Genomic DNA, 24376 nt, shown 5'->3' with positions numbered 1-24376 from the left:
ATTAGTTAATAAGAAACTATACTAAAACAGCCAGCAGTAAAGCAATCAAGGAACATTTTATGATAGAATTTAACCGTTCACCCACATCAGGAATAGCCCTTTGTTGTAAATGTTGCAACTTTTCTGAATATTGCAATTGATGCAAGACCCAGGATGCTCAAGGAAGTAAAAGACTATGAAGTATTTGGTTATGCAATGACAGTTTGGCGTCATGTTGTCTGTGAGTGTGTGTGTTTATAACTGATAGATCAACAAATATTTGTACATAAATATTATTTGTACACATACATATAAATATTTGTAAAACCCCCAACATGGAATTATAATGAGATAAATTTCCATACCAGGTACCATAATATAAAGCACACAGTAGTGGCCAATGCTCAAAAGTAAGATTGTACATTGATTCATAAAGAGATCAAATCCCTTCACTAACCTGAAACTCATATCTTGTAATCCATATAAAAGTGGATAGTTTGCACCAGTAAGCTGCAAAAATTTAGTGTTGACAATTTAAAAATTGAAATAGAGATTTTCTATACCTTGGTTCAGTCATCAATCCAAATGGAGACTGCAGCCAAGAAATTAGAAATCTGAGACTCAGAATTGAAGCAATGAAGGAATTAGAAAAGATCATCAAGTGTAAGGATGTATCATTGAAGATCAAGATCATTCACACTCTTGTATTCCTGATGTATGAGTGTGAAAGCTGGACAGTTAAGAAAGTGGACATGGGGAAAAATGATTTGTTTGAAATACGGTGCTGGAGGAGAGCTTTGGGAATACCCTGGACTGCCAGAAAGACAAACAAGTGGGTCCTAGAGCACATCAAACCTGAACTATTTCTGGAGGCAAAAATGATCTAATTGAGCCTGTCTTCTTTTGGGTATATCATGAGAAGACTAGATTCTTTGGAAAAGGCTGGGAAAGGTGGAAGGCAGCAGACAAAGAGGAAGACCAAATATGAGATGAACTGACTCCCAAAAAGAAGCCACAATCTTGAGTCTACAAGAGCTGAGCAGGGCAACTATGATTAGGACATTTTGGAGAGCACTCATTCATAGGGTTGCCAGAAGTCAGAGGCTACTTGATGGCACATAACAACACATAAATGTCCATGCCCCACTCTCCCTGAATACAGTTGGGCTTGCATCCAGATGACTATAGAACCATTTTCCTTGTGAGAAGCAACAGATAGATTTCTTAAGGGTCTTCAGAGGTAGCCTTCCTTGATCCCAATGAAATATTAATTAACATTAATTATCATTTTGCTTTCCACTCACATTGAGATGTTTCTATGTTGCTGCATCTTAGAAAGTGAAATTCCCTAGTCTTCGGAAAGCTAGGTATGGCAGAAATGATATGTCTCTGTTTAGCCTAATCCTTTGCTTTCAATAATTTCAACGAGTAAAGTTACTCATGTATTTAGAAGGGCTGAATAATGCAAATAGACTCATTCACTGCTAGCAGAAGAGACCTCCCACCATTCTATGGTTTAGCTCTATAATTCAGGAAAGTCAACAGCTTCTTTTTCTTCCTTTTTTGAATGGGGCTCCCGCCTCAGAACTGCAAAACACCTGCTGGTTTGTGCTTCTGCTTCCTCTCCAAACCAGCCTGCATACACTGGAGGACAGCCAATAATAAGGTCTTTTCTTTCTTTTAAAGAAGAAATAATGAGATACTACAGCAGTAGATCAGTTTGCCCAACTCTTGCTGGCGTTCAAGGGGCAACCGGAAGTGAGGGTTGCTTACGCTGACTATGTTATTTTGTTTTCTCTATGACTCCTCAAGGAAATGACCTTGTGAGTTCCTTGCGAGAGTACAAAGCATCGAAATGCAAAATTTGAGCTGTGAGTGGAAGAAAGTTTGGGGGTGGGGGAGTGGGGATGCTTTGTGGAACCTTGCCATGCAATCTGACAGTAACATATGCTTCGCCTGTTGTGTTGCAAATCAAGACTACTGGACTCTGCTTAAAGGACAATGAAATGCTTCATTTCTCTTGCAGGAATTTGTGAGACTGGTGCATTAACAGCACCCTCGACTCCATCCAAATACAGAATGCAGACATTTTTTGAAGAATAGCTGTAGCAGTTAGGAAAAGGCTCTGCTTTGTTGGCACTGACAACCTAGAGAGGGAGAAGGGAGGAAGGCAGACTGGCAACCACAGAAATCCCTAGGACTGAAGCTGAGGTTGGAAAAGCTGCTTTTTTTTAACTACATACCCAACTGGCTGAAGAATTCTAAGTCTTATAGTTTAAAAAAGTAACTTTTCTAATTTGTGAAGTCAAGGCTACGAGAGAGAGAATGTGGGGAAACAGCTCTGCACCATAAAATACAATTAGGAGCGCCATACTTTCCCCAGATGTGGAAAGTACTTAAGAAGTATCTAAGAAACTTTCCCCTTCATGGATTGCTGCCTTGTTGTGGTGAAGGGGTTTGAGTAATTCAGAGAAGCTATGGACTATACTATGCAGGGACACCCAAGATGAACAGGTCATAGTGGAGAGTTCTGACTAAACACGATACACCTGGAGCAGGAACTGGCAAACCACTCCAGTATCCCTGCCAAGAAAACTCCATGGACAGAAACAAAAGGCTAAAATATATGACGTTGGAAGATGAGCCCCTCAGCTCGGAAGGTGTCCAACATGCTACTGAAGAAGAGCGGAAGATGAGTACAAGTAGCTCCAGAGCTAATGAAGTGGTTGGGCCAAAGCCGAAAGGACACTCGGCTGCGGATGCGCCTGGAAGTAAAAGGAAAGTCTAATGCTGCAAAGAAAAATACTGCATAGGAACCTGGAAAGTAAGATCGATGAACCTTGGTAAGCTGGATGTGGTCAAACAGGAGATGACAAGAATAAGCATTGACATCCTAGGCATCAGTGAACTAAAATGGATGGGAATGGGAGAATTCATCTTAAAAGATGACGCTGTTAAGGTGCTACACTCAATATGCCAGTGAGTTTGGAAAACTCCGCAGGGGCCAGAGGATTGGAAAAAATCAGTCTACATCCCAATCCCAAAGAAGGGCAGTGACAAAGAATGCTCCAACTACGGTACATTTGCACTCATTTAACATGCTAGCAAGGTTATGCTCAAAATCCTCCAAGGTAGGCTCCAGCAGTATGTGGACCGAGAACTCCAAGAAGCTGGATTTTGAAGGGGCAGAAGAACTAGAGACCAAATTGCTAACATGCTTTGGATTATGGTGCAAGCCAGAGAGTTCCAGAAAAACATCTGCTTCTGCTTCATTGACTATTCAAAAGCCATTGACTGTGTGGACCATAGCAAATCATGGCAAGTTCTTAAAGAAATGGGAATGCCTGACCACCTTATCTATCTCCTGAGAAATCTATATGTGGGACAGAAAGCAACAGTTAGAACTGGATATGGAACAACTGATTGGTTCAAAATTGCTTATTTAATTTATATGCAGAATACATCATGTGAAAGGCTGGGCTGGATGAATCCAAAACCGGAATTAAGATTGCCGGAAGAAATATCAACAACCTTAGCTATGCATATGATACCACTCTGATGGCAGAAAGTAAGGAGGAATTAAAGAACCTCTTAATGAGGGTGAAAGAAGAGAGTGCAAAAAATGGTTTGAAGATCAACATCAAAAAAACTAAGATAATGGCCATTGGTCCCATCACCTGCTGGCAAATGGAAGGGGAAGATATGGAGGCAGTGACAGATTTTACTTTCTTGGGCTCCATGATTACTGCAGATGGTGACAGCAGCCACAAAATTAAAAGACTCCTGCTTCTTGGGGGGAAAGTGATGACAAACCTATACAGCATCTTAAAAAGCAGAGACATCACCTTGCCGACAAAGGTCTGCATACTCAAAGCTATGGTTTTCCCTCTAATGATGTATGGAAGTGTGAGCTGGACCATAAAGAAGGCTGACCGCTGAAGAATGGATGCTTTTGAATTGTGGTGCTGGAGGAGACTCTTGAGAGTCCCCTGGACTGCAAGGAGATCAAACCTCTCCGCTCTGAAGGAAATCAAACCTGAGTGCTTACTGGAAGGACAGATCCTGAAGCTGAGGCTCTAATACTTTGGCCATCTCATGAGAAGAGAAGACTCCCTGGAAAAGACCCTGGTGTTGGGAAAGTGTGAAGGCAAGAGGAGAAGGGGAAGACAGAGGATGACACTGGACAGTGTCATCGAAGCGAACAACATGAATTTGACCCAACTCCAGGAGCCAGTGAAAGCAGGAGGTCCTGGCGTGCTCTGGTCCATGGTGTCACGAAGAGTCAGACATGACTTAACGACTAAACAACAATGAGAAACTTTCAGTCATATCACAAGATAAGTGAATCATAATGTAGGTTAGTTACACCTTAGTTATTAAAAAAAGAAATTAATTACAAGTGGCTAGTCATTCTTATCAAGTTACTTCCTAGGCCTGCCTAGACGTATGTCTCAGTGAATTAAATGGGACATGCTCCTGAGTCAGCATGTATAACATTGCTGTTTAAATAGATTTAAACTCTTAACTAGGTGAAAGTGCAGGTCATGTAACCATGGAGGAGATACTCATGTTTTTGTTAAAATATTACCTATTCAGTTTCAGATGACAGAGATGAAGCTCTGCGCAATTCTGCCATGGTTACCCCCATCCCTATGAGTAACTTCCACTGAATTAATCCCTTGGTGCTCATTTCTGGGTATGTATGCAGAGGACCACCTTACACATATAAATTGGAATTCAAAATCTTTGTAGGATCCATGTTCGCAAAACACATCGGTTTTGCTTTTCTTTTGAATCTGGATAAACAGGTTTGGCATGAGTGAATGACTTTTGTTCCTCTTTGTTGCAGGATAGAATTCTAGAATTCCCTCTGGGTGAAAGGTAAATCATCTGAGCACAGTTCAGTACCAAAGGCAGGTGAGAGAGACACCATTGGCTACTGATTACTCAGACTTTGCAGACATAAATAAAAAGGTGCCCCACTGTGCTGCTACAACTGATTCAAAGCCGGCAGCATCATGCATTCCATACTGGAGAGAATAGCGAGCCGCTCTCCCCAACTCTTGCATCTCTTTGTAGGAATCATCTGCACTTTGGGGGTGCTGAAAGCTGTTCAGTTGTATTGGAAAAGGAAGAAGCAAATCAAAGCCTTTGCAAGCTTTCCAGGCCCTCCGAGCCACTGGTTTTTTGGCAACAACAAGGAGGTAAGGAAGATGGCTTAGGAGAGGGGGAAGAAGGAGAGCAATGCTGAATTCCAGGCGTTGGTAACAGTTAAGATGCTAAGTTGAAACCGATGAAAGGTGGATGAAAAGCTTCATTTGCCAAAAAAAAACAAAAAACCAAAAGGCCCTCTTCAGTACATGCCTTAGTGTTTACCTATAATTATGCTGATCATTGTTCAGATGAAATATTCCAAATATGCTTTAGATATATTTCAGGGTGTATACACTCTAATTGGGTTAAGAAGCATCAGTATAACTGTAGTTTTGAATGCAAGAGTGTAAATATCATAACAGAATGAAGAGGAATTGAATCCAGTACTCAACCAAACAATTTTGCAGGAGTATCAGCTGGATTTTGATTTCATCAGATCCACTGAAAGTATGCTTGCCTTGTCATTTGTACCTCCTTGCTTCCATTTCTAAGGTCTGTTTTCTCCTCCTTGTACCGGAACAGGATGAGTTGTCCTTTGGGAGCTGGGGGTAGTTTTATTTACCTTTAAACACACATGCACTTTTCACAAATATATTGTTTGACATAGTTATAGCACAATTAAGCAAGGATCAAGTAAGGAGGAAACAGAGTTCAAGTGGGGGGCTTCTGTTGAAAAGAGTAAATGTTGTATAATTCCCTTGTGTGGCCACACAGATCAGGTTGAGTGTCTCAAGAATTCTCTTCAGGGGAGCCACTCTTTTCCTGTCTACGGCCACACTTGCAAAAGACCTGAGCTGGATTTGGATATAATGCTCTCACTTGTGTCTGACTAGCTCAGTGCTGCCTCTTTTAACTGAGAACCATGTCTTCTTATTTAAGCAGTTATAAGTGTTATAGACTACTCTATGTGGAACTTTTTCACCTGGTAGGACAAAGTTCCAAACAGAGTAGCCCTAGATTGCACTGGAATTTTTAGAATATATATATTACTGAAACAGCGACGTTTACATTGGCTTGGGCATCTTGTGAGAATGGCTGATGGTTGGATTCCAAAATATCTCCTGTATGGAGAATTAGTGCAGGGAAATTGCCCCAGAGGGAGACCCCAGCTGCGATACAGGGATATCTGCAAGCGAGATCTAAAGCCCTTAGGAATGGACCTCAACAGATGGGAAACCTTGACATCTGAGGGTTCAGACTGGAGGCAGGCGTTGCATCACAGCCTCTCCCAATTTGAAGAGACCCTTGTTCAGCAGGCAAAGAGGCAGTCCTGAAAGCAGCCAAATCATGGAGCTGGGCAGGGGACAGATTGTATTTGTCTTCAGTGCGGAAGGGATGGTTACTCTCAAACTGGCCTTCTCAGCCACACTAGATGCTGCTCCAAGTCCTCCATGCGTTACCATAGCCTTATGAGACTGAAGCATGCCTAATTTATAAGTGTTTAGAATCTGTATATCTTAGGATCATACATATATAGTTTGGTCATTTTAAGTGCTATGTTCAACATCTTAGTGGGATAAATTTTGTAGAGAATAACGGATTACCTTACTTAAAATGTGATAAGTCACCTCTGTTGTGTTAGGAAGGGGCTTTTTTTCTTTTTGCTCCAAAATGCTCCCTGTAGGGTTCCAGTGTTTCATATCTAGGGAGTATTTCTGTTGCAATGAAAATGGGATTCATATGTATTTCAGAAAATATGAGAACACCCTTCCTGGAATGCACTCATAAAAACATTTTTAGTGGACAATATCATAATCTCATTTGGGACACAAATTTGTAAAACTCTACAGGCATTCATTTGTAAAATGATCAGTCACAGGTGGGATTTTGGGACATACAGGAGGGTGCACCTCCAAAAAATATTGTCCTGAGGTACCGTTCCCCCTGTGCCTCTCCACAGATTACACCTACTTCAATAATTCATTTTTAAATGAGAAGACAACACCTCCCCGACAATGTTGGGGACAGACACCTAGCCAATATCCTTTGATTTGTATTCCCGCCTTAAGCAGGGGGTTGGAATCAATGGTCTTATAGGCACCTTCCAACTTCATTATTCTATGATTTTATGCGTTACATAACTAGGAAGCAGTTGAATAACTGTTTTCTCCTTCTGTTCTCAATCTTTACAGATCACTCGAGGAAAAGAATTCTTCAAGCTCTTGGAATGGTCAGAAAAATACCCCTATGCTTATCCAAGATGGTTTGGTGGCTTTAGAGCTGTCTTAGTAGTCAACCATCCAGATTATGCCAAAACTGTATTTGGACGTTCAGGTAAATGCATAATGTATCTAAGATTTCACTTCTTGATGCTGTCAAAGTAGAGATTAGGGGTGTCCTCTTTCAGGTCCCAGAATTCTTGGTGTTCTAGCTCTCAAACACACACCTACAGACAACTATATTTCACATACCTATAGAAGGGCATACTTCTGAATCCTTCCTTTAAATAGCCTCTATATTAGACAGAGCAAGGCAGTGGTCTGAGGGAGTACATGGGGAGTGTTAAGAGGCAACAGCAATACTTGAGAGGACAGAGCTGTGTGTGTCATTTGGATTAAGCCCCCTAAAGTAGCCTGTTTTCCTCAGGTACAGTGATAAATGTCCCACCAGCAGTGCTGAAGAGAGACTTGTTTGTCCAATCTGGTTGGGTCCAGTACTTGAAATGTAGGCAGCAATCTTGTCATTCTCAGGAGTGGCCCAAGCTCTCCTGAAGCTTGAGGCGGGAGAAAAAAGCACTGAGACAGGAAGCAAAGTGGTGTTGCACCAATGTTTTGCCACTGTTGCCGCATCCACTCCCTCCCGCCCCCCAAAGAAAGAAGGAGTCTTTTCACAGAAGAAAGGAATAGCACTCATTCCCATGCTCTATCACAGAAGAAACGGATATAAAGTCATTCCAATTGTGGTGACTTTTGGTAATTAAATACCTCCCTCTATTATCCTGTGGCCTCCAAGGCTTCCTGACAATGAAAGGGATTACAGAGACACTTTGGGTCAGAAGTTGGAACTGTATCACTTCTGAAAAATCATTGCTGCTGCTGATGTTAGCCTTAGTGGCTATAAGCTACACTTGGATTTCAGCCAAGAATTGTAAACCAAAAATAAATTCTTTTTTTTTTTTAAAAAAGTAGAAGAATGAGAAGGTGCAGCATGACAAGCTGCTAAGTTATGATCATACAGCTGAAGTCTTTCAGTTTTGGTTGTTGTGGGTTTTTCGGGCTCTTTGGCCGTGTTCTGAAGGTTGTTCTTCCTAACGTTTTGCCAGTCTCTGTGGCCGGCATCTTCAGAGGACAGCACAGAGCACAGAGTGCTGTCCTCTGAAGATGCCGGCCACAGAGACTGATGAAACGTTAGGAAGAACAACCTTCAGAACATGGCCAAAGAGCCCGAAAAGCCCACAACAACCGTTAGATCCCGGCTGTGAAAGCCTTCGCAAATATATCTTTCAGTTTTCTCTTTTTTAAATATAGTTTGAACAGAGTTATCTCTCTCTCTATCCCTTCTTCCCTCAATATATAAAAGCATGCATCTGTCTTTGGGATGCATGCTTTTGCACAAGTTCCAATGCAAAGCACACTGTATTTCCACAGCTTTTTCTGAAAGAGCAGACATTTCTCGGCTCAGCCCAGTTTTCACTCCTTTCCCTCACTACCTCCAATCATGTTTTCACTGTAAAAACCTCCAGATAGAAATACCATCTTAGCTCTTTAACCCAAACTCAGACAAAGCTGAGCTAAACTGATCCCTCTTCCTGCATCTCTCTCTCACACACATACACTCTTTGGGTAGTGTGGGTGACATATAAATAAATAAATAAATAAACAAACAAATAAATAAATAAATAAATTCCTGATCCATAGAACAGCATCTATAGAGTCAGGCAGTGCACCAATGAAACAAAACACAATTTCATCCAGAAATATTTTATCTCCCTCCCAACAGATTATCTTGACATCCATACATCTTATCCTTGCAATTCAAAATCTGGCTACTCATACCATTATATGTCTATATACAAGGTGGATACAATGTGGAATAGCCACAACCCTAAGGAGAAGATGGATATGGCAACCAGTAGCAGCTTTATCTAAGATACCAGTTTCTGAGGTTCTTGAGAGCTAGGGCCCAGTTACTGTGCTGTCTCATTGTTGATTTAATAATCTTTTCCACTCTGTTTTTCAGATCCTAAGGCTAAAGACAGCTATAATTTCCTGGTCCCGTGGATTGGTAGGTAGAAATCTTCTGAATAACCCCCTTTTTTGCACATACAAAAACTTGGGTATATGCAGCATGAATCTATTACCTGAACCTCAGTCATCCCAGGCTGTATTTTCTCTGTCTTCTCAAGTTGCCTCATATCCTTATAAAGTTAAGGCAAAGATCATTCCTATGTATTACAGCCTTATGATCCATGTATTAGGGGTGTCTCACAATATATTTCAATAAATAAGATAATGGTAATTTTATAATATGATATTTCAGTCATATTTACAGTATTTCACTAATCCAAGAGCAGCTATTCATAGTGCTAATCACAATGAAAAGTATTTTTTAAAAAAAATCTATTCTAAGCCTTTTACTTTGAGAAGTACTTTATGTGATGGACCAATGGGTTCAAGGAGTCCCACTTTAACCATTTAGCTGCACTACCCTTTTGATCCTGGAGTGGGTGAGCCCTGGGGAGTTAAATGTGTTGATGGCTAGGGAACGTACCTGGTCCCTCTCAACATGCTAGTCTGACTCAACTAAGCACTGTTTTCAGGGCATTCTAAAACATCCACAAGGTTAAGCATTTAAGACTCTCATGCTAACCTTGTGAGGTAGATGTGCCACCAAACCCACAAAAATGCAGACTCCCAGTAGCTGGTGAAGGCAAAACCTGGTTTTAGAAACCACAAACCTTCACCAAAAATCCAGACAATTGAATGAAAACATTTTTCTATTTTATTAAAAATAGTGGAATAGTCAAAATGGCAATAGTTTCAAAAGATTTCAAAAAGCATCAAGAGTCTAATGCAAGAGCAATACAGAGCAAAAAGACAAGAAAATAAAGCTACCTAAAGTACCTAAAATAACATACTAGCACTGCATCAACATAGTCTTAGAGCATGCACAATGAAATCCCTCCCAGCATGGCATAACAGGACAGCAACTGAGCATAGCATCTTACAAAAGAAAAATAATCAATTAAAGTAATTTTGGAACTTCTTTTTATAGCTTATCACCTTCCAGACCATTTGAGATGGTCTGTCAATCAGGCTGTGAGTTCCCTCCAATGTTAATGAAGACAAGAGCAGTTTCTGTTCTCCTTTCACACACAAGTAATTTTCTAGTTAGCACAGTTCAAAGGAACAAGCTGACCTAGCTTCTTCCCTTGAACAAAGTCCTCATCCAAAAAAATTAACTACAGGTGGTATTTCCATTCCTTTGTGGCCAAAATCTGTCCCTACCTTTCTCCCAGCCATTCCCAGACACTGAAAAAAGCCTGAATTTTTCAAAAAAATATATATCCACAACCCATGCTCTCCCAATGTCTCACTGTCTTCAGATCCTGAATACAGAGTCAGACCATTGGGTCTTTAGCATTTCTATCACTGACTGCTAGAGCTCTCTCCAGGTTTTCAGAAAGGAATATTTCCACACTTATTTATTCACCAGAACTAAAACACCATGCTCATTTTTTTTTTTTTGGTAAGACTATGTCTGTGTTGCACCAGTGGGAGCAACACACAGTGTAGTGCCCTTGTTGTGGAACACCTTTGCTTGGGAGTCATGACGGCCACCATCCACTGACCAAATTTTTGGCACCATTTGGCTTATCACACAGTCTAGGAATCATGCCCTGACTAAACTGGAGAGGGTTATCATAGTGTATGCTCTCTATGTACTCTGTTCTGAATAGTTTACATTGTCCTAATTTGCTTTAAAGTATTTGAAATCCTTTGTTTGATATTGTTTTATTGTCTTGTGATATACAGTAGAATATAAATATATTAATGAAATACATAAATAAGGTATAGCTAATCATCAACTTGTTAAGCTCAATGGTATTCTGAGTGACTGCTTGCTTTTTGTGTCTTCAGGAAAAGGGCTTCTGATACTTAATGGGAAGAAATGGTTTCACCACCGGCGCTTGCTAACTCCCGGATTCCATTATGATGTTTTGAAACCATACACAGCACTGATGGCAGATTCAGCCAAAGGGATGCTGGTGAGTGGTGATTTCACCGCTGTTGCTGCTATTGCCCTTGTCACCTCCCTCACTTTGCAAAAAATAAGCGTAAGGTTGACTAAAAGACTGGCAGATGTTAAGGTCTAGTGCAGCGATGGTGAACCTATAGCACACGTGCCACAGCTGGCATGCGGAGCCCTTTCTTCCGGCACACAAGCCATAAGTTGCCGGATTGCCACTCCCCCTCCCCCCCCACAGCCAAACCTGAGCAGGCAGCTGCAGCAGCTGTGGTGCTGGTGCCCAGACAGGCGGCAGGTCAGGATCCAGAGCAGCTGGTACTGGTGGTGGATCCAGGGTGGGGTCTCAAGGCATCTCTGTGCCTGGGATTCCCCCTTCCACCACCACTTCAGTTTCTGCTGCCGCCACAGCAACGGCGGTACACCACCCCTGTTACACCCCCCCCCCCCCCCCAGTTTGGGCACACAAGCCCAAAAAGGTTCGCCACCACTGGTCTAGTGTATAATACTAGGTAGAGATGCTGGGAGTTATAGTTCAGTGTATTTGGAAAATACTTGGGTGGGGAATGCTGGTTAAAATAAAGAAGTAATTTTCTATCTCTTCATAAGCTGAGCAGAAATGTATGTGTGTAGCCTCATACTATAGTGGTTATATTGCTGTCCTGCAGCCAAGACTCTGATGGGCCCTGGTAGCTGGCTCAAGGCTGAATCAGACTTTCATTCTTCCAAGATTGATAAACTGAGTGTTCAGTGCACATGAAGTGGGGTGGGGGGTGTCAATGTGTAGCCTGCAGAAGGTAGTAAATTAGTGTAAGCACTACGGGGCAGTATATAAGCAGCACACTTTTTGCTTTGTTTGTGCTTGTGTGTATCTACATCAACTAAGAGGAAAACATTTTTCAACCGCTGCCTCCTTTTTTCAGCCCCCATTAGCCATATACAAGGACCACATTCATATGGTGTTCTAGTGCAGTTGTAGGCATAAAATTATTCATTCGTTCATTCAATATGCCAATCAATCAATGCATATTTCTTACCACAGCGGACTCCAGGCAGCCTGCAATCAGTTAAAATAATGCAATATTTAGAATTAAAAACACCGTAAGATATAACATTAAAAAATATGAATAAAACAATAGTAAAAACCACCATTACATACTCTAGAATCCCTGAATTCAGTGAATGTAACATTGCTTAAGCAAAGAAACCAAAAAACCACTTATAATGGCTATAATGCTTATTGTCAGTGGACAGACTTGGCCTTGTTGGCTGTTTACATAGTTAGCAAGCACTGGTATCTCTCCTGTCGCAGGCGTTCTGCATTCTGTCCAATCTGGAATCTTAACACTTCTTACTTTTTTTTTCTGTGCTAGGATAAATGGGAGAGGCTGATTGACAAAGATGAGACAAAGTCTCTGGAGATGTTTGAACATGTCAGCTTGATGACATTGGATACCATCATGAAATGTGCTTTCAGTTCCCAGAGCAACCAGACACCCAGGTTTGTGTGTCCAAAGTGTTCCTGCTTTCAGCTAGGGCAATTTTGTTATAAATAAAAGGTATTGATTTTTCAAAATAACCTGGTTGCTTGTTCCTTTAGAGAACTGGACGATTACATCAAAACAGTTTATAATTTGAGCTATCTGGCGACTCGAAGAACACAGAGTGTTTTGTATTGGAATGATCTGATTTACCGATGCAGCTCACCTGGACGCCGTTTTCTGGAGGCCTGCAGATTGGCACATCAACACACAGGTAGCCTTCCACATTTAGTTTTCCTTTACAGGAGAACAAAGGAACCAACATGTTAGAAATATATTTTAAAAAAACTTTCAGAATCAATTCTGAAAGAGAAATGATGTCAGTCTGTACTGGAGATAGAAGAGCAAAATAATGTAATCTATTGAGTAGAAGAAATATTGGGTTGGATCCAGAGTGGCTCCTTTCCTTAATGAAAGGGCTTTAACCATTTGCAGAACAGGTTGAGGTCTAACAGATGCACCTCACTGGAGGTCTTCTTAATCTTCCCTCCTGTTTGTGGTCATCCTGCCCTGGAATCTCCTTCAGTTCTCTGCAACAGCTTTTCAGAAAGCACATGGGGCTGCGGGAGAAGGAGGGACAGGTAAAAGTTGTCTTCTCCAGCTCCTTTTCCTCCTTTGCTGCTGCCCATTTACTCACTTCTCTTAATGTGCCCAACTGCTACAACTCTTGGAGAAAGCAGATAAGATACATGGAAGATATTCCTCCTTGCTCACTGCTTTCTTAGTCACTCCGGGCCACACTAAATCATGGACTTTCCATATTTTTAGAAGAAGACCCCTTTGAATAGTGAAAGATGTCATGTACAGCCTATGATTTTCTTCATATGTGGATCTTGCATTTACTTTGCTTTGTTTTGTTTACGAGAAGGTAACACCATTAAGATGTCTGGTTGCTGAAACACATCTCTCTTAAGAAGTCCTGTTGTCAGAAAATTGGTTAATTGTAGGGAAAGTGCATTCCCTTTAACATTTAGTTTGATCCTCAGAGAGGTAGACAAACAAGAAGCAGTGACACTGAGGAGAAGCAACAAGACCAAGAGCTTCCAGGAACATCCTAGTAGCAGGATGAATTGTTTATGAAGCATGGACCTCAGCAGATATCAGTTATTGATCCAAGGCTTCAGTCACTCCACACGTGTCCAGTAGCTTCGTACTTGTCTGGAGACAATCACTATCAGAAGTATTCAAGAAATTGTGCTGTGAGAAATAGTGGTTCTGGCTTAGCCATAAAATACATCTCTCTCTATATAGTAATAATAATAATAATAATAATAATAATAATAATAATAATAATAATAATAATAATAATAATAATAATAATAATAATAATAATAATAATAATAATAATAATAATAATAATAATAATAATAATAATAATAATAATAATAATAAATATTCCTTGTTTTCACTGGATGGTGGGGCAGCATTTTTCCCCATACAAGTCTGATGTATCAGTGACTTAATTACTTAACATTTCTCACAGAAAAAGTCATGGAAGAGAGAAAGAAATTATTGAAGGAAGAAGGGGAGCTTGAAAAAATCCAAAAGAAAAGATACCTGGATTTTCTGGATATACTTCTTTTTGCCAAGGTGAGAATCTTCAACTGTGATGCAATAAAAACTGTTTTGCACTGTCAGAAGACACATAAACTATCCCACAAAATAATTATTTTTAATCTGTAGTAAAATACATGTGCAGGCAGATGAAGGAATGAAAAGGGAATGTCTCTGGAATGTTCATCACTTAATTTTATCCTGGATTTTGGAATTTCAGGCTGTCTAGTACTGTTTCTGAGGCGTAATAATCCCATGAGAAGTCTCAGAGAGAACAGGATTAATGAAAGATATGTTTCTGCTTGAAAAGTAGATGGTGCCTTTCTCCATGGGCTAACAAAACCAAATATTTCTTCCATTCCATAACTATGGATATATTTTCTTCCTTAACCTCTATTTACTCATCTAACAGTTAAGTGTCTTGCTTCATCAGGATGAAAATGGTATGGGGCTCTCTGATGAAGATCTGCGTGCTGAGGTGGACACTTTCATGTTTGAAGGCCATGATACTACAGCCAGTGGGATCTCTTGGATCTTATATGCTCTGGCCCAAAATCCAGAACACCAACAAAGATGCAGGGAGGAAATAAAGGAGACCTTAGGGGATCGAGACACATTTCAGTGGTGAGAGCTCTGACCTAGTCCGTCTCTGGTTATTTGTTTGCTTGTTTGTTTTGTTTTATTATGGAATACTTGAGAGGGAAAGCACATCCACTTTCTGATTTTGAGGTCTAGAATTAAAAGTTCAGTTTAGTGGGGTTTAATTCTTTCTCTGACTCCCCAGCACTGAACTTGGAAAGACTTCCTGAATGAACTGCAAAATCCTAAGTATATTTACCTCTCAGTAGACATTGACAAGATTTGGACATTACTGAGTTTCCCCAACGTATTACCAAATGAATCTGAGGTAAAACTGTGAAATTCAGCTGAGATTCCTAGATGATCTTCCCTTCATTTTTATCCCACTCCCCATCACAACAAGCCCTATTCATCCCTTACTAGTTTTATAACTTTTGGGATAAAGATGAGAAACTTGTTTCCTCCCCCTGCTCCTGTCCTTGAATCTCTGTCGGACTAGCATGACAGAGATGTTGGGAATGGCAGTTCAGCAGCAACTGTAGTGGGGTCCATAATTTCCCCACCTGTGTTTTAGGAGAAACTGTTCACATGCTTCCATGTTTTGACATGCAACTTAAAACTTTCTTCTTCCTGGGGTGAGGGGGTGGAATGATCCATATACTTAGTTTTCAGATAAATTTACAGGGCTATTTCAGATGTCAGTACTGCTGTATGTACATTCACTTGGCTGAAGATGCCTGGTACTGTCAACACCAGAACAAAACAAACAAACAAACAAACAAAAACCACAATAAAGAGGTGTGGTACTCCTGCAAAATAAAAAAATATATAATGGATAATATTTTTATCGGACCACTAAAATCTCACAAACTTTCAAATGTTGCAGGATCTTAATTGGGCTGGAATTATTTTTCTGTTTCTCTGCTTCTCCAAGCCCATCCTAATGAAGAGCCTGCACGTCTTGAATGCTAGCCTGTTGGTGAGATTTCAGTGGTCTAATAATAAAGCTGCCACCCATAGTGGATTGTGGGGGAAAGAGTGGTTTAAATATATTTCATTTGATCCTTACAGGGATGATCTGGGAAAGATTCCCTATACCACTATGTGTATAAAGGAAAGCCTACGTCTTTACCCTCCAGTCCCTGGAGTATCCCGACAGCTTAGCAAACCCATAACCTTTTGTGATGGACGCACCTTGCCTGAAGGTTAGTTCAAACTTTTGTGTGGACCACAATTTACTTTCTGAAAGGGCCTTTACTAGGATGCATAGAATGGTTTGGGTGTGATCCAACCAAAAGTAAAAGCTTTTGATTGTTTATTGTTTAAATCAGTGAGACTAAGAAGCATTTAACTTGATTGCATTGTCCCTTTCTACATAAAAGTTGTAAAGGTAAAGGTAAAGGTTCCCCTTGACATTTTTAGTCCAGTCGTGTCCAACTCTAGAGGGCAGTGCTCATCCTGTTTTCAAGCCATAGAGCCAGCCCTTGTCCGAAGACAGTTTCCATTGTCACGGGACCAACATGACTAGGGAACGCCATTTTACCTTCCCACCAATATGGTACTTATTTATCTACTCGCATTTACATGCTTTCGAACTGCTAGGTTGGCGAGGAGCTGGGACAAAGTGACGGTCGCATGGATTCGATCTTACGACTGCTGGTCTTCTGACCCTGCAGCACAGAGGCTTCTGTGGTTTAGCCTGCAGCACCACCACGTCCCTCTCCATAAAAGTTGTGACCTGATTTAATAAAGTTGGTTTAATTCCAAGTGGTATTGTGAATTTCAGGATCTAAAAATATACCTATATGAACAGAGGAGGCCACCTTTCTTTTGGAACAATCACTTGATCATATTTGCCCAGTATTGTTGGCATTGAAGGTTTGGTATTCTACAGGGTTCAAGCAGGATTCTTTCCTAGCTGTACCTGAAGATGCGGAGAATTCAACTTGAAATTTTCTGGGTGCAAAGCATGGACTCTACCACTGACAGTGAAAGTATTCAATTACAGTTCTCTGCTATTGAGATTAATCTTTGTCCCTTTATCTTGCAGGTACATTGGTAGCAATTAACATTTACTGCATCCACCGAAATCCAAGCATATGGCCAGACCCAGAGGTAACTCCTAAATTGGATAAAAGCAGTCAATACCAGTCATAACTAGTTTCAAAAGCATGATATAACAAACCCTAGCCAGGATGGGCAAAATGTAGAAACTGGCAGTTCCACAGGGGCATTTTTGTGCCTCCCTGGGAGCTTCACGGAGCTCCTGGAAACTAAAAAAAATTCAGTTACTTCCTCTTTGGTTAGTTCTTTAAATAATGACTAGCTTTAGGCTTTCCTTGGCTTGGTGTGGCTTGGAGGGCTGGGTACTGAAATGCCCTTCCCTAATTAAAGATCAAGGTGCTTGCAGGTCAGGCCTATATCACACCATTGGCAGAGTCACTCATGGAAATTTACTGAGGCTGAGACAGAGTTTGGAAAGGATTTGTGATACATTGATTTGTTGCTGTAAATTCATTGCTATTGTTTAAATACTAATTCTTTCATTCAGCAACAGTGTGACTGGAAGGCCAGGGAAAACCACCATGTTGTATCTCTCTCACATACTTCTTATGTTTAGACAGAAATGTAAAAAGGCGCTGTGCTCCTAGCAGAGTTTAAATGGCCAGAAGATGCTAAAAAAATCTGGAGGGAAAGTTAGATTAGGAGCGTATAATGCTCTGATTATGCATTTTAAAAGGGGGAAAATATGTATATGTGGAAATCTGCAAAAGACAGGACAAATATGAATAATGTAAGGAACCAAATAAATTATATCCTAGTTAATGAGGCACTAAAATCATGTCACATCCAGTTACTGATATAAATTCAGGTGATATACTTGTCATTGTTGTAGTTTGCCTTAAAATAAAGAAAACATTTAAAAGGTAAAACATATATACTCAACAGCTAAGTGACCCAATTGTTGTTATGAAGGCGACTAATAAAAGCACCAATAAGATCTGACATTGAAATAACACTGATATAAATGCTACTTGCTGTAAACCGACACGGGGGTATGTAGGTGTGACGAAGAACTTCAAAAGTAGAAAAGTGTGTGAGACAAGAAATATTACAGGTAATGGAAGACATAAAAATGGAGGAATAAGATAACAGCAAAACCACAGTTTTACACAAAAATCCAAAACAGAAATTAAGGCAGCTGAAGAAAAATTATGTGCAGCTGAATAATGTACAGAAATAGAAAACTTATTGAAAGTCGATGTCTCCTTTAAATGTGCATAAAATGATCAAGGAGATAACAACAATATTTGCAAAGGAAAAAAACCTGACAATGGCCACTTGTTTGCTCTGTATCATGATAAATCTGTAACCACATAAATGTTGCTTTGTGTAAAGTTCCTATCAATGGATCCCAGGTTTGCACACACAGCTTAAGTGTCAGTTTTAATAACATCAAAGCATCTGAAAGATACACTGCTGAAGCATTTTATTGTGGAAGATTGTGTAAAAATATGCTTATTGTCGAAACAGAAGTTTGGCAGATGGAAATGTTAACAAAAGACCCTTGCTTTCTCTAATCCTAGGTATTTGATCCTACCAGGTTCTCATCAGAAAAGTCATCTCAGAAGCATTCCCATGCTTTTGTGCCATTTGCAGCCGGACCAAGGTGTGTATTCTTCCAACTTTCTGGGCTTAAATAAAAAATTGGAAGCAAGTGAAAGAAGTGGGAAAAAAATTAAAACAAATAAACAAACCAAAATGTTTGGCAATATTACCATTGAAACTATTGAAATTTGACCTAAACGAAACAGTGGATATTTTATCCCGTTCTTTGTTTGTTTTTTGTTGTTTTCAATTTGAGCGATAGGTGAATTGCAGTTATGCAATTCAGTACCTTTTCGTGAAGATGCATCGATATGCAAAGAATTTTATTGACATATTTGTACAATTTTGCTTTAAAATAATTCTTACATTTAAGAAACAAAGCTGTAGGTGCAGTTGCTTAAAATATGTGGAAAGAGAACTTAAGCTCTAAGTATATATTTAAGCAAAAAAAATACAAGCTCAAAAGCACAACAAAATAACAAAAAGAATATTTTAAATTATATTGTAAATATAGGAGCACATTGCCCAAAACGGCAGAGAAAACATCTCTAGAATATATCATTTAAAAATAAAAAACACCATCATGATTCTAAAAGCCTTTAGCAGACTTAAAAAGTGTTCTTGTAAAAGCATGGGAAAATATCTGAGTTCTTAACATAGGAATATATAAAATGAAAACACTTCTTAAGCCTTAAACATCAATACATGATGTTGTCACCCATTTTTAGCCAGCTTATAGTGAAAACTTCTACAGTATCCTTTGTTGATATTCTGGTGACTCATGCATGTTTTAAATATGCACTCTGTCACAGATACTTCATCCTTTGAGCGTGGTGTGGGTTATTTATGTATTCTAATCTTTGTTCACTTAATTCTACCAAGAAGTAGTGGATATAGCTTTGCCACCCAATGGGAATGTCCCCTGTCATTAAGCAGGGAAATAAACATTCTATGCCGCCATTTTCACTTCCAAAATACGATGTATTGACACCAATTGCCCATCAGATGTCAGCATTTACTGTTTTCATCTCTGTGGTGTAAAGATTAGGATGGAAGCACAGCAGAACAGGAGGTTGCCAAAGAACTGCTTGCCAGACAGGATGGTAGTAAAAAAGGTTTTCATGCCATAAAGTTTAAAAGTACTATACTTTTCAAGCAGTCTTTTTAAGGAGTTTTTGTTGTAACACTCTTAAACAGACAAGAGGGGGCATTCAAAGGCAGACATGTGGAGATCATACGTTCTCTGTGAGATCCTCCGTGTTTCATAGGAGTACGTTTTCTCTTCTCCCAGGAATTGCATCGGGCAACAGTTTGCCATGAATGAGATGAAAGTGGCTGTGGCCCAAACCCTCCTTCGATTTGAAGTCTTGCCAGATCCGTCAAGGCTGCCTGTTCCAGTTCCTCAGCTTGTCTTGAAGTCGGATAATGGTATACACCTCTTGCTGAGGAAGCTCAAGTGAACTACCACTCTTGTTGTTTCACTGCCAATTTATTAGGTTTTCGAATACAAACTACCATTTTCCACCGCACCCGTCTATCACCTGTTGTGTCCCAACATCATATTGTCAAGTTGCATTGCTTTACTTAGTGTGATTCAATTGTAGCAAAAAGAAGGGAGAAGGCAAGAAGATATATGGAGACAAAAATAGCAAAGAAGGAATAAGGGGAAAGGAAATATTTTTTTTAAAGAGGGGGAAACGATAAAAGTAAAATAGTAAACCATTGTGTTATAGAGTGTTAATTAAACAGGGAGAGTAGTATAATCCCACTTTCCCGAGCACGCAGTTATTCCACATAAAATTCAGTGAAGGTGTGTTAAAATCCTACAGAATTTTGTCCCTCTTTTTGTAAATTAGTGACATATTTTACACTAAATAAAGGTCCAATTTTTAAAAGATTAGATGTTTATCTGTGTGAATCTGGCAAACGTCTTGAAAACAGCTTGAAGCAGTTACTTTTTGGATTGCACCTTCTAGAATCCCATAGAAAGGATAGTCAGTAGCCGTGCTGTTTGGAGGATTCTGGGAGTTGTAGTATGAAGCCAGGTTTGTGCTTTTAAACCATTCATGCAGTGGAATAGAGCTTGGACACCTTGGCATTTGCACAGGTAGATATTCAGGTCTGCTGTGTGCAAGTGATGTGTTTATTGCTTGCATTGCAGAAACAAGCACCACAATTTTGTTGGGAGTTTATCTTCTACTAATGTTTCATTGAGTGTTGTCCATAAAAAGCAGCTTTACTAGCAGTGCTCCATCTGTGTTGCAAGTCCCACTTACTGCATATATGACCCATATACTGTCTGTTCATTACTAACAAGGACTACATAGCCACATTGGGTTCTTTTAAGGAGAAAGATGGAGTTAAAAATATTTTAAATAAAATAATGTTAATAATAAAAACTAGACTATGTGCCTTCACATTCATCCAAAATACACTATTTGATACATCTGTAAGAGAGGTACAAGAGTAGGTTGCAGCTACCTTCAGCTCTAACATTGCTCCTCTAGGACTGTGGATCCCAACCATGGGTCCCCAGAAATCCTGACCATCACAACCACCGGTGAAGCCTTCTTGGAGTTTTGGTACAAGAACATCTAGGGATCCAAGGTTGCGGACCAATGCTCTACGGTCATGAGCCCCATTTTTGAAAGTGTATTGATGTGTTTTTGCATAATATTCATTGCCTCAATCTCAGTTTAATATCTAATGTAGACAAATTAATCAATTCATGAAAAGTCTTTTAACTTGAGAGTAAATTTTGCATTCCATTTATCCCTTCTAGGGTCCAAGTTAGAGGCTAAAGATTTTTCTGATTGATTCATGCATGAATGTATTCCTTGCAGATAAAGGAAAAAAACATTTGTACCAGCTGGAAGCTCTGTTGCATTTAGTGCATTGGGATCAAATTTTACTGATATATTAATATGCTTAAATTGAAAGCAGTGCTGGAGGATAGGCAATCAAAATTCATCTCCAATTTCTCCTGATGGCTAAAAGACATCTTTAGTTAGTAGCTGAATTAAATTAGTTATGCCATTTTCTTCCCAGGTTTACTGTATGATTGGTTTGTGTGCAATAAAAATATGAAAATTGCTGCATAGTTGGTGCATATTATGTTGGTGTTATCAGCACTTTCGAAGCCTGCTTAGTGGGCCCCACTGTGGGATTGTTGAGCATAGAGAGGTAGCGATATAGTGAATCTGAAGTCACCTAGCTCTGCAGTGGAATTACAGTGTTTCCTGCTATTTCAGCCCATTCAGGGATATTATATTCTGAACCACTTGCCAATACTTTAGGATCAAGGTCTATTTATGATGCCCTGCCCTGGAAATGGAAGAACCCCGAAGCCTTTTTGTTGCCTCATTATCAATTCTGTCAAAGCCTGGTTGACCTCTGGAAAGGGGAGATAGCTCGGGCCATAGACTTGGTTCCCCTGAACATGAAATTTCTTCAAACAGAGCCAAAACGGTACCCTAATTTTCTGGGGATCAATTGATGAAACAAGTGGGGTGGCAGCCAAGCAATATGGTTGAAGAATAAGTCTGATGAAACCAGCTGGAGCCTATTTGAATATGTATTCTAATACTATAATGAAAATGAAGACATTGTTTTAACCCTCATTGCCTTTATTTTTTCCATTACTAAGTTTGCACAGTTGTCCAATAAAGTTTTCTTAAGTAACTGGATGCTCTGGTCTATGAGATGAAAATGCAGATCATGGAACAATCTATTGTGAACAATTTGTACAATAGTTATGGACAAAATTACATAGACACATTCTGTCTTGGTCACTGCTTCTCCAGTTATAATGAATACTTTTCAATTTATACAGCCCAATGATGGAAACAGGTCATTTCTGGAGAGTTTAAAGTGACTCTAAATGTGCGGAATCCTTTTTTGCTCTTATTCTTCATTGAAGTAGCCAGTGGGGACTAACAGTGTGGGTAGAGGACCTTTCCAGTGTGCCTAAAGAGGCAGCAGTAACACTGAAAAAGCCTTTCCAGAACCTCAGCATGTTGGCTAATCTCCAGTCATTCTCTAACATGTAGATTTTTTATTCAATTGTATTTTAATATTAGAGTCTCATTGTTTTATATGTGCTTTTAAAAAATCATTTTGTGAGCTGCTCAGAGTCCCAGTTTTGGGGGAAGGGCAGGATACAAAGCAGATAAATAAATCATAATACACATTGAACAAATATATTGGATATTTTATTGTTATAAGAACAAGACATTGTGTTGCCAATCCTCTGGATGCTCTTACCTCCCACATGCCAAGTGTCACCTCCTCACCAAGTTCAATGAAAGCTCGTCGTGCAGTCAATGTTTTTAAATAAAAAAATCTGTCATACTAACGCTATACCAGATTGCAAGAAATAAATGGGAAAAAAAGTAAAATTAACACCATAGCAACAGCAGCTGCTAGTGGATGAGAAGCAGTCGGCCTGAAAGCAACCATTTGAAAAGCTCGTGTAGCCTCCTCAACTGTTCTAAAACACAGTTTACAAACAGATTAAAAGTTTTCGCAAGAGGCCGTACACAATGACTACTGTTTCCTCTCCCAAATCATTTTCATAATGTAACCACACCCTAAGAGGGATTTTAAAACAACATTGTTTGCATTTGTTGTTGCTTTAAGTCTGTTTTGGTAATGGGTTTACCTAACATTTTAAATATAATGTTAATTTAATTATTTTAAAATATTTGAACTATTTACTGTTTTTAGCTTTTAATATTGTGTTTTTAATGATATATACCACGTTGAGTCCTTTTTAGGAAAAAAAGAGGTATAAAATATTTGAAATAAATACAATAAAGTAAACATTTGCTGCAGCTCAGTCTGTTCTATCATTGTTAATACTTCGTGTGTGGACATGGATATTTCCATAGGCCTGTCAGATGATTTCCGTTTGCACCTGTCCTCGGCACTTGGGCTGCCTCCCTGTATGGTTCTCGTGAACTGAGAGCAAGCAAGATGGTTATGTTCTTGTTTCTTAAGTCATAATTTCATGAACATAAAGGGTTTCTCTGAGCAACTGAACCATCCTGTTTTGATCACGGATGACAGCTTATGGCACCTTTCACTCCAGCCTTTTCAAAAACAAAAAAGCATTGTGTTCTCACTATGAGATTACTCTTGTGTGGATAACAGAATATGTACTCCATGTAGTGTACTGGATAAAGTGATGAACTAGGATTCAAGATGCCTGGGTTCAAATCTCTTCAAATCACCATGGAAGCTCATTGGGGAGTAGAACTCCTTAAAACACCCCTCAGATACAGTGATGCCCCACATAACGGGTGCCCCGTTTAATGATGAATCCGCATAGCGATTAAGTTTTTGCGATCGCAAAAGCGATCACATTGCAATGTTTTAAATGGTAAAACATCGCTTTGTGGTGATCCGTAAGCTGTTTCGCTTACCGATTTTTGCATAGCGATGTTTTTAGAACAGCTGAACAGCGGTTCCAAAATGGCCGCCAGGTAAAAAAAATGGCCACCCGTTGTGTTTTCGCGCCCATTCCTTGCTTACCGGGCAGCGAAAATGGCAGCCATATGGAGGATTTTCGCATAACAGTGAGGTTTTTGCCCATAGGAACACATTAAACGTGTTTTAATGCATTCCTATGGGCTTTTTTGTTCCGCATAGTGATGGATCCATATAGCGACGATTTTTCCGGAATGGATTATCGTCACTATGTGGGGCACCACTGTATCTTACTTACCTTGAAAGCCCTGTTAGGGCTATTATAGGTTGTTCCAATTTGACAGCAC

At 39.7% G+C, this 24376-nt stretch overlaps 1 protein-coding gene across 3 annotated transcripts; it reads left to right on the top strand.

Annotated features, from left to right (window-relative positions):
• The first annotated feature begins 1522 nt into the window (after positions 1-1522).
• Positions 1523-22999, top strand: LOC110086554 (cytochrome P450 4A6). 3 transcript variants are annotated; one of them, XM_078392858.1, is made up of 14 exons: positions 1523-1802; positions 4576-4675; positions 4829-5183; positions 7266-7407; positions 9313-9357; positions 11214-11341; positions 12693-12820; positions 12920-13074; positions 14344-14450; positions 14848-15038; positions 16065-16198; positions 17044-17108; positions 18581-18663; positions 19894-22999. In XM_078392858.1, exons 3-14 carry the CDS (start codon positions 4998-5000, stop codon positions 20060-20062), a joined length of 1533 nt encoding a protein of 510 aa, XP_078248984.1. In that variant the 5' UTR covers positions 1523-1802; positions 4576-4675; positions 4829-4997; the 3' UTR covers positions 20063-22999. The 3 variants fall into 3 exon arrangements, with proteins under 3 accessions (XP_078248984.1, XP_078248985.1, XP_020663186.3); XM_078392859.1 differs by having other exon boundaries at positions 1529-1645; XM_020807527.3 differs by having other exon boundaries at positions 1725-1850.
• Positions 23000-24376: the final 1377 nt, after the last annotated feature.

This window comes from Pogona vitticeps, chromosome 4 (genome assembly GCF_051106095.1).
Source record: "Pogona vitticeps strain Pit_001003342236 chromosome 4, PviZW2.1, whole genome shotgun sequence".
Lineage (NCBI taxonomy): Eukaryota > Metazoa > Chordata > Lepidosauria > Squamata > Agamidae > Pogona > Pogona vitticeps.
Note: the sequence above shows the minus strand (reverse complement) of the source record. Positions and strands in the feature narration are given on the sequence as shown.